This window comes from Oncorhynchus nerka, linkage group LG13 (assembly GCF_034236695.1).
Source record: "Oncorhynchus nerka isolate Pitt River linkage group LG13, Oner_Uvic_2.0, whole genome shotgun sequence".
Classification (NCBI taxonomy): domain Eukaryota; kingdom Metazoa; phylum Chordata; class Actinopteri; order Salmoniformes; family Salmonidae; genus Oncorhynchus; species Oncorhynchus nerka.
The window spans coordinates 17,044,549-17,060,186 of NC_088408.1; the positions used below are offsets into that span (position 1 = coordinate 17,044,549).

Genomic DNA, 15,638 nt, shown 5'->3' on the forward strand with positions numbered 1-15,638 from the left:
CGCCGAAAGGATGAATTTATACCAGCCAGAATATAGCATGAGCTTAAAGTATGGCAATTTAGTATGAACTTTGAACTCTTATTCACTAAAGAAGTGATACCTCCTAGCCGTTGCGTTAGCGCAGCAACTGTAGATGTGGGCTAGGAGAGGACGGACAGAGTATCTGACCCACCACACGACGACGGTACTACCAAGTACCCGTTTTACCACCAGACATTCTTTAAAAAAAAAATAATAATTAATAATTATTTATTACAAAAAACACAAGGAAGGGGTAACATTAAAGTATTAGAACATGAAGGACAAACAATACAGCATCAAGACACTATCAAACATGTATCAGTCTTTCCGCAACAGAGCCATCCTTAAGTATCAGGGTGCGTGTGCATGATAGTGATATAACATATATGTCATAGTTTTCATGATCACAATCTTGTGAAGCCCGAACCTCCAAGATCCCCCCACAGTTCCCCAATAGCTGTCCCTCAACCATTCGAGACCCCTCCCACAGTCCCCCCCCCCCTGTGGGAAAAAAAATACAATTAATTCCATTCCCCACCCCCAAGAACCCCCCAATGCACCAACAACCAAGAGAATGAACTAAAGAGAAAAAAGGAAAAGACAGAAGAAAACAGCAAACAACAATGCAAAAAATATATATAATAATAATACATTTAAAACAAAGGACATCAAGGACAACTGAAATCATAACAGCAATGCCTACTATGGGGCGGCAGGGTAGCCTAGTGGTTAGAGTGTTGGACTAGTATCCGAAAGGTTGCAAGTTCAAATCCCTGAGCTGACAAGGTACAAATCTGTTGTTCTACTCCTGAACAGGCAGTTAACCCACTGTTCCTAGGCTGTCATTGAAAATAAGAATTTGTTCTTAACTGACTTGCCTAGTTAAATAAAGGTAAAATAAAAATGTTTGTGTGCATGTCTGGCACTATTATGTGTGAGTTCTTGTATGTGTTTATTTGAATGGGGGTTTGTGTATATGCATGTGTACAAACACCTGCACGGCATCAGCCTCAGGCAAACCGGCATTCGTTGTAAAAACACTGCCACTTAGTGTCATTCAAATGTACTTTTATTGTGTTTTATTTAGACTTTTTTCCCCCTTTATCTTTTGACCATTATTCTCTCACACAGCAGCTCCACTCCCTCTTGTCTCCAATTCCACAATTCCCTCAGCCCATCCCATCTATCTCTGCTGGCCATTCACTTGTTTCTACGCAACACATATCTTTCAACTATGCTATGATGTTTAACGTACAATTTCAATCTATATAATCGAATAGAATCTACAGATTGCGTGTTGAAGATAAATACTTTTACTAAGAGTATTAGCATATTGGTAATTGACTGACTCTCCCCAGATCTCTAAACAGTACTATTTCTAAGGTAAATTTTTATGGCACAGTTGTCAACATCCTGGTCCTCAAATTAAACTGGTATACTTTCCTATTTGTGCGCTTTTTATTCCTCCGCCAGTTTTGATCCTTTATATTGGGCAGACAGACTAGTTCCCTACCTCCTCCCACTGCCACCTACCTCCTCCAGTATTGATCCTTTATATTGGGCAGACAGACTAGTTCCCTACCACCTCCCGCTGCCACCTACCTCCTCCAGTATTGATCCTTTATATTGGGCAGACAGACTAGTTCTCTACCACCTCCCGCTGCCACCTACCTCCTCCAGTATTGATCCTTTATATTGGGCAGACAGACTAGTTCCCTACCACCTCCCGCTGCCACCTACCTCCTCCAGTATTGATCCTTTATATTGGGCAGACAGACTAGTTCCCTACCACCTCCCGCTGCAACCCGCCTCCTCCATTTTTGGGGGCAATTCTGTAATCAATTGGTTGTACTCTTGGAGTGAGCAGACCTTCCCGTACAATGGCCATAGTGGAGTTTGGAGTGTGACTGTTTGAGGTTGTGGACAGGTGTCTTTTATACTGATAACAAGTTCAAACAGGTGCCATTAATACAGGTAACAAGTGGAGGACAGAGGAGCCTCTTAAAGAAGGTCTGTGAGAGCCAGAAATCTTGCTTGTTTGTAGGTGACCAAATACTTATTTTCCACTATAACGTCCAAATAAATTCATAAAAAATCCTACAATGTGATTTTCTGGATTTTTTTTCTCCTTTTGTCTGTCATAGTTGAAGTGTACCTATGATGAAAATTACAGGCCTCTCTCATCTTTTTAAGTGGGAGAACTTGCACAATTGGTGGCTGACTAAATACATTTTTGCCCCACTGTACCTCTACCGGTATGCCATCAAGCCCTGTGGTTTAACCAGACTGAAAGGATTTAATAGCCTCAAAAAGTTATTCCTCTGTAATTTGGCCTTCGCACTGATCTTTCTGTGTATTTGTTAATTTTCTATTTTTTTATATTATTTGGAAAGAATTCCTTACCGTAATCTTCATTCAGTGGGAGAGGATGAGACGGAAAAGAGAACATCTGCCTAAAATAATTTGCTTCCTCTTTTAGAATATCATTCGGAGAATCATAGATGACTCCGTCTTCAGTAACGAGTTTCTGCAAATGATTTTTTTAGTGTTCATATTCCATCCAGTTTGCTACATTTTTGGAATAGATTACATTAGATCGTTCTTGAATAAGTTCCTCAAGTTCTTTTTGTTTTTCCTCTAACTTATCTTGTATCTCTGTAGTATCGTTTTTATTGATGTTTCACATGATCATGAAAGAAACCTTGCATTACTCTAGAGATGGCTTCACTACAGTACAAATGTATTCCGTACAATATGTTATTATTCCCCAATGCCCCTATTCTTCCCCTTGCTTGTTGTAAACATATATAAACTTGTAGACAAATACATAAAAAAGATAGATAAACAATAAACATATTAAATTATAAAACAGTTCTCGACAATAAAGAGGAGAATGAGAATGAAGAGAAGAGAGCAAGATAAGGTGTGTGTGTGTGTATGTATAAGTTCATATGTTTAGGTAAGCAAGCAAGTAGTTGAGTACGTGTGTGTTCATATCCACTTCATAATATTCAGATATTTTAAACAGTTCCCATACCTTCTTTTTTTCGTAACCTAAAGTCCCTGTAGAATTTAGTACAGCCGCGGTGTTATGGAGCTGTCTCGGAATAGCTGTCCATCTATAAAGAGTATGTCCACAATGATAGAGGCACACTTACCATCCATCCTTTTTTGTCTTTGTACTGGATATAGTCTCTTACGACATTTGTTTATCTCTTTGGAAATTGGTCATTTAGACCGAATTTGGACCCTTTAAGCTCCCTTCCTCTGCTTTTTGATCAGCTCCTTTTGTTGGTAGTGTTCAAATTTTGCGATGATTGGTCTGGGACCCTTGGTCTTGTCGCTCCGAGCTCCAAGTCTGTGTACTCGGTGGAAAGTCACCTTGTTTACAGTCTCTATAGGAAGTTTCAATGTGGATTTCATGAATTCTCTGATTGCGCCCTCTGGATTATTGTATGCGTTGTCAGGAATACCAGAAACAATTTGATTTTCACACATGCTACAACATTATATGTCTAGTAGCGTCTCCTTCATCACCCTGTTTTCCCAGAGTAGACAATCCATGTTGGAATCGTGTATTTTTTACCTTGGCTGTGAGTGTTTTGTTTTCTCTTTGGAGCACCAGAAATTCTTCAAAAGACAAGCCGGCCTTCCATCTACGACCAACCGATCGAAGCGCAGCTCAGAGTAAATATTTATTGCATATTCCTTTTCCAAATGGGTGGTTATTTAGAATGCATAAGATTCTGTATTTACGATAGATTTGCTGCATACGGCCCGATAGAGACACAAAATCTTTTTGTTCCTCAGTCTTCCCGCTCTTTCATTCAAAACCCAACCCCCTTTCTTTATGTAACCAGCCGTCATATCTGTTCCGTCCACCAGGGACGTTTTCCTTTATGACATCATTTGTAATCAACGTATGATCCATTCGATGTAGATGTAATTCTGTGTGATTATTTAGGTATTTAGTAAATAAATAATTAAACCAAATTTTGTATTGCTGATTCAACTTGTTAGCCAGGGTTCGTGAAGATAACCAAGAATTTACAACTTTCAGATGAGACTATTAAATATTGACTGCTATTGAGGTAAAAGATTACCAGGTCTTTAAGAGTTTATTCAGAAGACAACAGCTCTATTAACATTCTTTCGTGGTGCCCCAACTTTCTAGTTAATTACATTTACCTGATTAGCTTAACTCGCACGTCCAGGGATTCCACCTCACCGCCGAGTCATCCCGGAAGTCCCCGATGGTCCCGTGGCCGAGAGCACACAAGATTTCATGACTTTCCTCGAGAGTCACCGGGGAGGGCCGAGGCACTGTTTCCCGAGCCCGTGCAGGGCTGGGCTGTCGCCAGCGGAATAGCAACACCGGATCAACACAAGGAGCTGTCGGTATTGCGGGACTTTTGGTCATTTTGTGTCCTCGTGCCCGATAAAAGACCAGGCTCACCGGTAGGAGTGAGTACTCTGGTGGGCCATATGGGGAACTTTTCTGCTCCCCTTACTCGCACCCCTTTTCATTCATGGCTTGGTTTTTGCTTTTTTATTTTTCTTCTTTCCGCTTTGTCATTATGGGGTATTGTGTGTAGATTGATGAGTAACATTTGTTATTTAATCCATTTTAGAATAAGGTTTAAACATAACAAAATGTGGAGAAGGTTACTTTCCAGGTGTTCTTAATGTTTTGTATACTCAGTGTATAGTATTAGTTTGTTATATCTGTGTCTATATTGTCCATGGGTTTCTAGTAGATAGACCATATGGTTCAAGAGAAAATACCCTAATTAATGAAAAAAGCATCTAACCAACAATTACATTATTTTCAATTAACTCTGTAACTCTTACAACTGTTGACTTTTCCACAACTGCCACCAGTTAAACATCAAAACATTGACATTGAATACATGTTGACATAATAAATAAGTGTGAAAAATAATGGAAATGATATTTCATGCTGAAACCCTCATACTAAACACCAATGGTATTCACTGAGTTGATGGTTTGTATTTAAGTTTTATTTTTACAGCTGTCATTCTATTTTAAAGTCATCTTATTGAATTATTGAATATATTTGACATAATAAGGCCACACAGAGGGCCAGCCAGAATTAGACACCTGGACATAGACACCTGGAAGTACCCAAAAGGGCCACTTGATGTCTTGAGATACATAAAATCCATGAAAGATATCAAAATGTAATATACCCTCCCTTTTCAACCTTAGCACTGTCATATGCCCAAATGTATGGCCTGATCGAATGCCCTGTCATATGCCCAAATGTATGGCCTGATCGAATGCCCTGTCATATGCCCAAATGTATGGCCTGATCGAATGCCCTGTCATATGCCCAAATGTATGGCCTGATCGAATGCCCTGTCATATGCCCAAATGTATGGCCTGTCAAATGCCCTGTCATATACCCAAATGTATGGCCTGATCGAATGCCCTGTCATATGCCCAAATGTATGGACTGATCGAATGCCCTGTCATATGCCCAAATGTATGGCCTGATCGAATGCCCTGTCATATGCCCAAATGTATCACCTGATCAAATGCCCTGTCATATGCCCAAATGTATGGTCTGATCGAATGCCTTGGTATATACCCAAATGTATGGCCTGATCGAATGCCCTGTCATATGCCCAAATGTATGGCCTGATCGAATGCCTTGGTATATACCCAAATGTATGGCCTGATCGAATGCCTTGGTATATGCCCAAATGTATGGCCTGATCGAATGCCTTGGTATATACCCAAATGTATGGCCTGATCGTTTTGTATGCTTTGTTATCAGTATATTAGGCACTGAGAAAATACAGTATGCCCAACTAAGCAGAATGATAATCTGTTATGGTTCATTTGCTTCAGTCTGTGTAGAGTATCATTGTAATCACAATGATATGCCCAATGTATGAGAGGCCTTGGTATGCTCAGTGAATGACAGAGGTCTTGATATGCCCAATATCTGACAGAGGCCTTGGTATGCTCAGTGAATGACAGAGGTCTTGATATGCTCAGTGAATGACAGAGGTCTTGATATGCCCAGTGAATGACAGAGGTCTTGATATGCCCAATATCTGACAGAGGCCTTGATATGCTCAGTGAATGACAGAGGTCTTGATATGCCCAATATCTGACAGAGGCCTTGATATGCTCAGTGAATGACAGAGGTCTTGATATGCCCAGTGAATGACAGAGGTCTTGATATGCTCAGTGAATGACAGAGGTCTTGATATGCCCAGTGAATGACATAGGTCTTGATATGCCCAGTGAATGACAGAGGTCTTGATATGCCCAGTGAATGACAGAGGTCTTGATATGCCCAGTGAATGACAGAGGTCTTGATATGCCCAGTGAATGACAGAGGTCTTGATATGCCCAGTGAATGACAGAGGTCTTGATATGCCCAGTGAATGACAGAGGTCTTGATATGCCCAGTGAATGACAGAGGTCTTGATATGCTCAGTGAATGACAGAGGTCTTGATATGCCCAGTGAATGACAGAGGTCTTGATATGGCCAATGTGTGACAGAGGCCTTGATATGGCCAATGTATGACAGAGGCCTTGATATGGCCAATGTATGACAGAGGCCTTGATATGGCAAAGCAGGTTTTTTGTATGCTTTGTTATCATTATATTAGGCACTGATAAAATACAGTATGCCCAACTAAGCTGAAAGATAGCTGTTGTGGTTCATTAACTTCAGTCTGCGTAAAGTATCATTGTAATCTCAATATTGCATATTGTCAATGATGTGCATCTGTCTGAGAAACTTTAACACTGTATTTATAAACATACTGTTATACACCTGTATGTTATGATTTCTGTCTGCTGATCATAGACTTATACATGCCATCCTAAACTCTGAAAATGGATTGCAATTCAGTATAGACACTTGGCTTGATCAGTTGGTTTGATGTATTATCAAAATGAACTTAGAACTTTTAGATGACTTTATAGCAGTCCTATTCAATTCGTTTTTCAATTCAGTAAATCAAAATGTAAGTAACATAACATAGATGTGTACATAGAGAAACCTATGACAAGGTAACCTTTACAGGACTCCAGGAGGAAAGCATGGTGTATGGATAATAAATGGATCATTGGGAAACAAAAGCAAAGTAACTGAACTAGGGAACACAGGTAGCTTCCTGTCTTTGATATTACCTACATCTTGCCCGTAAACAATCCTTAGACAAGGCTAAAAAAGACACCTGACGATGTGGGCCCTGATTACCTTGATGAGCTTAAAGTCTTATGTGTCTGTGTGTGTGCATGTGTGTGTGTGCGTGCAAAATTCACTTAATTTGACCATCTGTGCATGCTAAAGGAGAGAGAAGAAGAGTCCTCCAATCCTATGTGATCCTTTCAGCTACTCAGTCTCTCTGGCTCTGTTACTTGGGTAGGACCTCGTAGCTTCCAGAAGCCTCATCTACGAACCCCATAAGAAATTTGGTTTGATCCTTCTATTCAAGAACCCAGTAAAGAAGATTGATTTAGAGGCTGAATTTTTGCCGAGTTTTCGTAAGGTATGCACCCTGCTGAACACCCAAGTTTTCAACGGTAATCAGACAGAAGCACCGATGGATGAGCAGGTCTATCCACACTTACTAGGCTAAATATTTGGTTTTGTATCTCTTTATTGAAATCACATCACAAACTGACATTTTTAATCTAAAGTCTTTTTCAACGTCTGGACATAAAAAATGGGTTGTTCCCCATCCAAAGGTCATCTCTTCCCAGGGATCCCAGATGGGGTACACAAGGCTCTGCTGCCAGTACCACCAGAGGTGGGTAACATCAAGCCTGTTGAGGGAGAAAACCAAGATATTGACAATACGGATATTGACGAAGAAGTGGAGGAACTCCCACTATCAGCTGAAGAGGATAATCCTATGGCCGCCCTGGGAAAAGTGGCGGACATGGCCCCCAACACAGCCGTTGTGTCAAACCTAGGGGCCGTCTCTCAAATAGAGGTCAAAATGACATCACAGGTGAGAGACACACAGAGTGAGGAGTTACTGGAAAAGCAGGCAAAAAAGGTCAAGAAGCGAAAGAAGAATAAGGGCGTGAAACAAGGCTGCCGAAAAGAAAAGGAGATAAACACCTCAATCATCCAGGGGAAGGTGGACCTTCCCATGCTCATGGTGAGAGCTCACCAGGCCGCTTACGAATACCTGAACCCCAACATTTCCAAGTGTGAGACCCTGCTGGGGCTGCTGGACCAGGCCGCCCAGACCCAGCTCTCCCTGCAGCCCATGATGACAGCCATTGTGATGCGTTTCGAGGAGGTCAACCAGGCCCTGGAGGAGATGGCTGAGGAAGGGGAGCTGATGCTGAAGGAGCATGGCAACCACATGGCCTGGCCCTCCGAGATAAAGGACCCAGCTCCCACTCCCTCCAAGCCCATTGCTGACCCATCAGAAACCCCCCCAGACCTGCTGCAGCTGCTGCTCCAGCATTCTACTGAAAAGATGAAGCTGGTGGGGAGCTCGATCCAAGGCCTGGGAGACACCACTCTGGAAGAGGCGGCAGACTTCTTTGCCTCGCTATCTAGACTACTGGGAGAGAGGCTGCAGGCCAAGCGGGCAGTAGAGGAGCGTCTGACCCAGGTGCTGGCACGCGTGGAGGCAGCTGCCAAGTGCAACCTCGATGACTTGTCCCTGCACAGCGAGGACAGTGGAATCGGGGGAGAGAACGAGTCACTGGTGGGATCAGAGCGCCACCGTCGTCAATGGGGGAGTTCTGGGTCCGGTGGCAGTGCACGCCCCACACCCCCAAGCCATTCACCTGACCAGGTATGCCTTAACGAAGGTGAGGAGGGGGAAGAAAACGAGGAAGAGGATGATGATGATGAGGATGAAGAGGAAGAGAGGTCAGGGAGGGTGCGGTCCAACTCATCCCCGCCAGACCCCATACAGAACACCAAGCACAGCAAAGGGCAGCCACCCAAACGACCCCAAACAGCTGCCCCCTTGGGCAGGCCGGTGAGACCACCACGGTCACTGTCCATAGAATCTCTACATGTTCAGGAGCTGCAACAGAAAGAACTGGACCGACGGACGGGAAACAACTCTCTGAGAAGATACTCTTCAGGGGGGCAGAGGGTTGCTAGATATGGCCTCAAAGGGTCCACAAAGGCAAACCAAGCACCAAATTCACTACCAGCGATAGCACCACAACCTCCTGGCCGCAACTCCGTCAAAAGACTCATAAACACATTCAGTGGTGGGGTGGACGGCAGACCAGGCCAAAGTCTCCCTAGTGCACACCTTAGGGGGTCTAGGAGCAGTGGAACTCCCCTCTTACCCGACATTGTCAGTGGTAACAACAATAAGAACATCTGGGCAGCAGAAGGTGGGGAGGGCCTGGATGATGACAACTTGCCCCCGCCTCCCCCTGAGGTCCTGATGGACAATTCCTATGAGAGCAATGAGGAAAACCCGGATGATGAGGAAGGGGAAGAGGAGGACACCGACAGTAGGGGCCACCCTGTGCCACGCCAAAGGAGCACCGCCTCTCAGCGCCTGAGGGCCTCATTGCAGAACATGACGGTGCTGCCCAACCGTGGAAGTGTTGGACCAATCAGACAGGATCCTGAGACGAGGGGTGGACAGCAGCCAGCATCTGAAGGCGACCAAGAGAGTGAGCAGGCCGCCTCTCTCTACCATAAGGCCCGCAAGATCATCCACCTGCGCAACGCAGTTGAATCCACTGCAAACAGATCTGACCAGGGGGTTCGAGGACCCCTTAGAGCTGGGGTGAGTCTCAGGCAAGGAAGCAGCAACCCCTATGAGGGGGAGTATTACCCCACCAGCATGCCACCGACCGTCCCACCAGTCTCCAGAGTTCGCCTACCACCCTCTTGTCCCTCTACACACCACAGACTACCAAGCCCCCCTGCTTTCGCACAGCCTAATCCACCCTCACGTCCATCCTCTCCCCGGGTCTTGAGATGGAGCAGGGAGGACAGTGGTGAAGACATGTCACCCTCAGTGTCCTTCAACGATGCCCGATCTGTGTTCTGTCAAAATAGCCAATCCAACTCCCAGAGCTGGACCCCCCACTATAGCTCTACGCTCCCCAGGCCCTATGGTGAGCCCTCCCGGGGAAGGCTGTCCACACGCGGGTCCCAGACTGTCAGTCGGCGCAGCCAGTCTGACCAGAGACCCAGCCTGACAACACAACAACAGGATTTGTCCAACCCAGGCACACCACGGGGCCGGACACGAGGAAGTGATCCAAATATGTCCAAAAGCAGTGAGAGGTGAGTGTTTCCCTTTAGTCCCTTTGTCTAGCTACCAGTTTAGTGGATATTAGACCAAAGGCTTCCAAATTCATGTAAATGCAGAATTATGATCATATGTTAGAAAGTAGCCAAACAGAAAATGGCAGAGAATAGTGAATAGAAAAATAAACAGATACTTGAGTTAACCTACAAAAGTAGAAATTCAACTTGATAATATCTCAATGAACTACAGTATCTATGATCAAATCAAACTTTATTTATATAAGCACATTTCTTAAAAGGTAAGAGATAAAAACACAAGACGGTTTCTAAATTAGGAGACAAATACTATAACAACAACTGTGAAACTATGAGCTTGTTTGTTTTGCATGGCTTCTTCCAAAGGTCAATACTTTTGACTCCAAGTAGATGGTATCTGATTCCATCAGCTGTCACTCAGTGGGTGGGTGTATGTACTGCAGCAAGGCTCAAGCCATGCCCACCAGTAGTCTGTGACGCTAACAGACCTAGCTATCACCCATAGACAGTGATAGAGGGATCTAGCGGCCAAAAGGCCATATTAGCATGGCCAGCGCCTTTGAGGGCTTCCACCATTTGAATGTAGTCAACTGGGTGGGACTTCCAACTTCATTGGCTGATCCATCATGGTGACCCTGTTGGAGTCATGTCCAACTGGGTCATCAGGAGAGATCAGCTTATCGTGAAGAAGAAAATGTACTATTTCGAAATGGAGATAGCCTCAATGGCGCTGCCCATGCTGTCACAGACACTATATATGGAACAGATTCAGAGAGTAGTCCTCTATCTATCTCTATGCTATCACCTTCAGTTTAGAACATCATCATAAAAAAGAATGTGAATCAACAGTTGGTAGATTAATTTGAGCAGCAATTTAGAATTACCATTCAGGAATTGAAATGCTCAATATTCAAATGAAAAGACACCTACACACTTTATTTTGGATTTCTATAAGTAAAAAAAAAAGTAAAGTAATCTCAAACTGTTAAAGTTATAAACAACTTGCCAAAAGAGCATAGCGCAAACAAATGTTTATTCTACATTTCTCAACTACAAATAATCACAACAACCTAGCTAGAAGTGTTTACTTGATACAATAGCCATTCCGTAACATTAAACACTTTAGTAGCCCTAACCATTTTGATAAACAGATGTGACCTGAGATTTAATTTAGAGGCAAAACAAAATAAGTAGAACAACAAATACGTGACACAGCTTACACATATGGCAGCCTGCGCAATTTTCAAGCTTCTTTCAAGTCCTACAGACGCCTGAGGATTCTTCATAGGTGTGGTAACTGGTGTATTCAATGGCAACTAGAGCGAAACAAGTTCAGTGGCATTTTGATGGATCAGTTTTCCAGGTAGTGGGTGTGATCATCTGATTATTTCAGATACATCAACTTTGTCTATGTGGGTAAATAATCGTCATGTCACAGTCAATTCCAAAGTCTGCATAACAAACGTATGCTTAACAAGTTAGTCAATGGTCAAGTATTGAGGAACACAATCGTCAAAGCAGAGTGTTGATTATCGACTTATCGACTTCAACTATGACAGACAAAATGAGGGGGGAAAAAACAGAAAATCACATTGTAGGATTTTTGAATGAATTTATTTGCAAATAAATTCATAAAAAATCCTACAATGTGATTTTCTTCTCATTTTGTCTGTCATAGTTGAAGTGTACCTATGATGAAAATTACAGGCCTCTCTCATCTTTTTTAAGTGGGAGAACTTTCACAATTGGTGGCTGACTAAATACTTTTTTGCCCCACTGTATATTAACACAGTAGGCCAGAGAGTATCACAGGAATGTGGACACTTCTTACTGTAAAAAACTGAAGTGACACTTCTCAGCATATGATGAGGTGCTATAAGTTTAGCCTAATGTTATAGCAGACGATCAATTTCAACAATGTATTTTATTGGTACATTTACCCTTCTTGAGTGTGAGTAATTAAACATGGGGGGACTGAGGACTGCAAATTGCAAGAACTTTAAATTCTTTATTTTCGTGCTTCTACACCTGCATTGCTTGCTGTTTGGGGTTTTAGGCTGGGTTTCTGTACAGTTTCTGTACAGCACTTTGAGATATCAGCTGATGTACGAAGGGCTATATAAATAAATGTGATTTGATTTGATTTGATATTTGAACCCAATACCTTGTTATCAGTGTTTCCATCACCATCACTCACTTACCCTACGTACTGCCTCCAGATTTACACAGAGACAAACCACCTATTTGGCCTAATCCTGGGTAGATTAGCTCTCCTTCCTCACTGCATCTCTCAGCTACCTGGTCCACTACCCCATAATCCACGAAGACATCCACAACTAAAGCCTCTCCTTTTCCTGTTGTTTTTTAGGATGGTCAATGGTCTTGTGATGGAAGGCGACAACCAATCAGATCCAAGTGCTGTTGATACTGATTTGGATCCTGAGCAGTAGTGCATGGTAGTCTGCCAGGGCAGAATCTACCGAGCGAATTAGAGGGTGAGGTCTGAGCATAGAAAGGGATTATGGATTAGGAGGACTCTTAAGGCTAAGACTTCCCTTCTAATGAGAAGAGAAGGGGCTTATTCTAAGAAAGTGTGTTAGGTAATTGACCATGCTTCTCCCTCAGATTGCTTGACTGCAATGGAGAAAAGGTTGAAATACATTGTACATGTTTTGGTCTATCTATTACGTCCTCTGATATGATGTTTTGTAATACAGTAATTACTGAAAACAAAAATCTATTTTGGCATATGTAAAATCAATGTAATATACTGTATTGAGGCCTCCCGGGTGGCGCAGAGACTCTGGGTTCGCGCCCAGGCTCTGTCGCAACCGGCCGCGACCGGGAGGTCCGTGGGGCGATGCACAATTGGCCTAGCGTCGTCCGGGTTAGGGAGGGTTTGGCCGGTAGGGATATCCTTGTCTCATAGCGCACCAGCGACTCCTGTGGCGGGCCGGGCGCAGTGCACGCTAACCAAGGTCGCCAGGTGCACGCCTCCGACACATTGGTGCGGCTGGCTTCCGGGTTGGATGCGCGCTGTGTTAAGAAGCAGTGCGACATGGTTGGGTTGTGTATCGGAGGACGCATGACTTTCGACCTTTGTCTCTCCCGAGCCCTTACGGGAGTTGTAGCGATGAGACAAGATAGTAGCTACTAACAATTGGATACCACGAAATTGGGGAGAAAAAGGGGGTAAAAATTCAACAACAACAAAATATATATATATATATACTCTATTGACAATGACTAATTATATATTGGTGAATAGGTCAAATGATTTGTTTCTTGTCCATGTCATACTGTTTTTGAATTAGCATTTTGTGTTTGAACTGTTGGTATTTTTGTTATACAGTAACTACATTGTTTGTTTACAAATGTTGTTTTATTATTATTGTTTCGTAGTTTCACCTTTGTATTTTGTTTATTTCCGTTTTTTTCTACCTGTTCCCAATAAAAAAATAAAAAAATATACTGCCAACAGAGAGGTGTAACTTGAATACATTACGTCACCCAGCTATAAATAGCTCCCCAAATCGTCTCACAATACAGTTCTCTGTGAGCATTAAAATAATTATAGGTTATATTCTGTGTTATTATGTTAGGCCCATTTTCTTTGGGGGACAAACGAGCATGTATTACAAGGGAAATAGTCAACTGCTCATTTGAAAAAAACATTTGCATCGTTACTGATTCCCACACCCTTGCTGTGCATAAAGGATAAACTCATCAGTTGAGTCAGCTATGAGATAATAAACCTGTTGTCCCACTGGTCCATTTTTTATAGAACTGCACCCAGAAACGTGAAATACTGTAGCAAATTGCAGATTGTAGCAGACTGTATTTTCATAAAAAGTCAAGCTAGTCTGCACCAGAACATTAATTTGTCTGACTGTCTACAGTAATGATTTACAGAGAGAATGCAAGAGAGAGAGTATGTGAGAGAAAGAGAAGTAAAAAGGTTAGACAGCAGGAATTTACAGTCACATTGACAGTACATACAGTGCAATCGGGAAGTATTATTTTTTCACATTTTGTTACGTTACAGCCATATTCTAAATTGGATTAAATAATCCCCCCCCCCTCATTAATCTACATACAAGACCCCATAATGGCAATGTTAGGAATGTTTGCAAATTTAAATAAGAAAACAGAAATATCACATTTACATAAGTATTCAGCCACTTTACTCAGTACTTTGTTGAAGCACCTTAGACAGCGATTACAGCCTTGAGTCTTCTTGGGTGTGACGCTACAAGCTTGGCACATCTGTATTAGGGGAGTTTCTCCCATTCTTCTCTGCAGATCCTCTCAAGCTCTGTCAGGTTGGATGGGGAGCGTCGCTGGACAACTATTTTCCAAGTCTCTCCTGAGATGTTTGATCGGGTTCAAGTCCGGACTCTGACTGGGCCACTCAAGGACATTCAGAGACTTGTCCCGAAGCCACTGATGCATTGTCTTGGCTGTGTGCTTAGGGTCGTTGTCCTGTTGGAAGGTGAACCTTTGCCCCAGTGTGAGGTCCTTAGCACTCTGGAGCAGGTTTTCACAAAGGATCTCTGTACTTTGCTATGTTCATCTTTCCCTCGATCTTGACTAGTCTCCCATTCATTGTCACTAAAAAACACCTGCACAGCATGATGCTACGACCACCATGCTTCACCATAGGGATGGTGCCAGGTTTCCTCCAGGCGTGAGGCTTGGCATTCAGGCCAAACAGTTCAATCTTGGTTTCATCAGACCAGAGAATCTTGTTTCTCATGGTCTGCGAGTACTTTAGGGGCCTTTTGGCAAACTCCAAGCAGGCTGTCATGTGCCTTTTACTGAGGAGTGGCTTCCGTCTGGCCACCATACCGTAGAGGCCTGATTGGTGGAGTGCTGCAGATGGGTGTCCTTCTGGAAGGTTCCCCATCTCCACAGAGAAACTCTGGAGCTCTGTCAGAGTGACCATCAGGTTATTGGCTAAGGTTCCCTGACTAAGGCCCTTCTCCCCTGATTGCTCAGTTTGGCCAGGCGGCCAGCTCTAGGAAGAGTCTTGGTGGTTCCAAACTTCTTCCATTTAAGAATGATGGAAGCCAATGTGTCCTTGGGGACCTTCAATGCTGCAGACATTTTTCAGTACCCTCCCTCAGATCTGTGCCCCAACACAATCCTGTCTCGGAGCTCTATGGACATTTCCGTCGACCTCATGGCTTGGTTTTGGTCTGACATGCACTGTCAACTGTGGGACCTTATATAGACAGGTGTGTGCCTTTCCATTCATGTCCAGTCAATTGAATTTACCACAGGTGGACTCCAATCAAGTTGTAGAAACATCTCAAGGATGATCAATGGAACAGGATGCACCTG

General features: G+C 43.2%; 1 protein-coding gene across 1 annotated transcript; it reads left to right on the top strand.

Moving 5' to 3' along the window:
- Positions 1-7,410: 7,410 nt before the first annotated feature.
- On the top strand, positions 7,411-13,775 carry LOC115139169 (photoreceptor cilium actin regulator-like). The gene is made up of 2 exons (XM_029676302.2): positions 7,411-10,295; positions 12,664-13,775. Exons 1-2 carry the CDS (start codon positions 7,735-7,737, stop codon positions 12,743-12,745), a joined length of 2,643 nt encoding a protein of 880 aa, XP_029532162.1. The 5' UTR covers positions 7,411-7,734; the 3' UTR covers positions 12,746-13,775.
- Positions 13,776-15,638: the final 1,863 nt, after the last annotated feature.

Bases quoted from the DNA above. Each gene is read 5' to 3' on its own strand.
- LOC115139169 (XM_029676302.2), top strand. From the start codon at position 7,735: ATGGGTTGTTCCCCATCCAAAGGTCATCTCTTCCCAGGGATCCCAGAT. The intron at 10,296-12,663 runs GTGAGTGTTTCC...GTTGTTTTTTAG, and splicing joins ATGTCCAAAAGCAGTGAGAG to GATGGTCAATGGTCTTGTGA.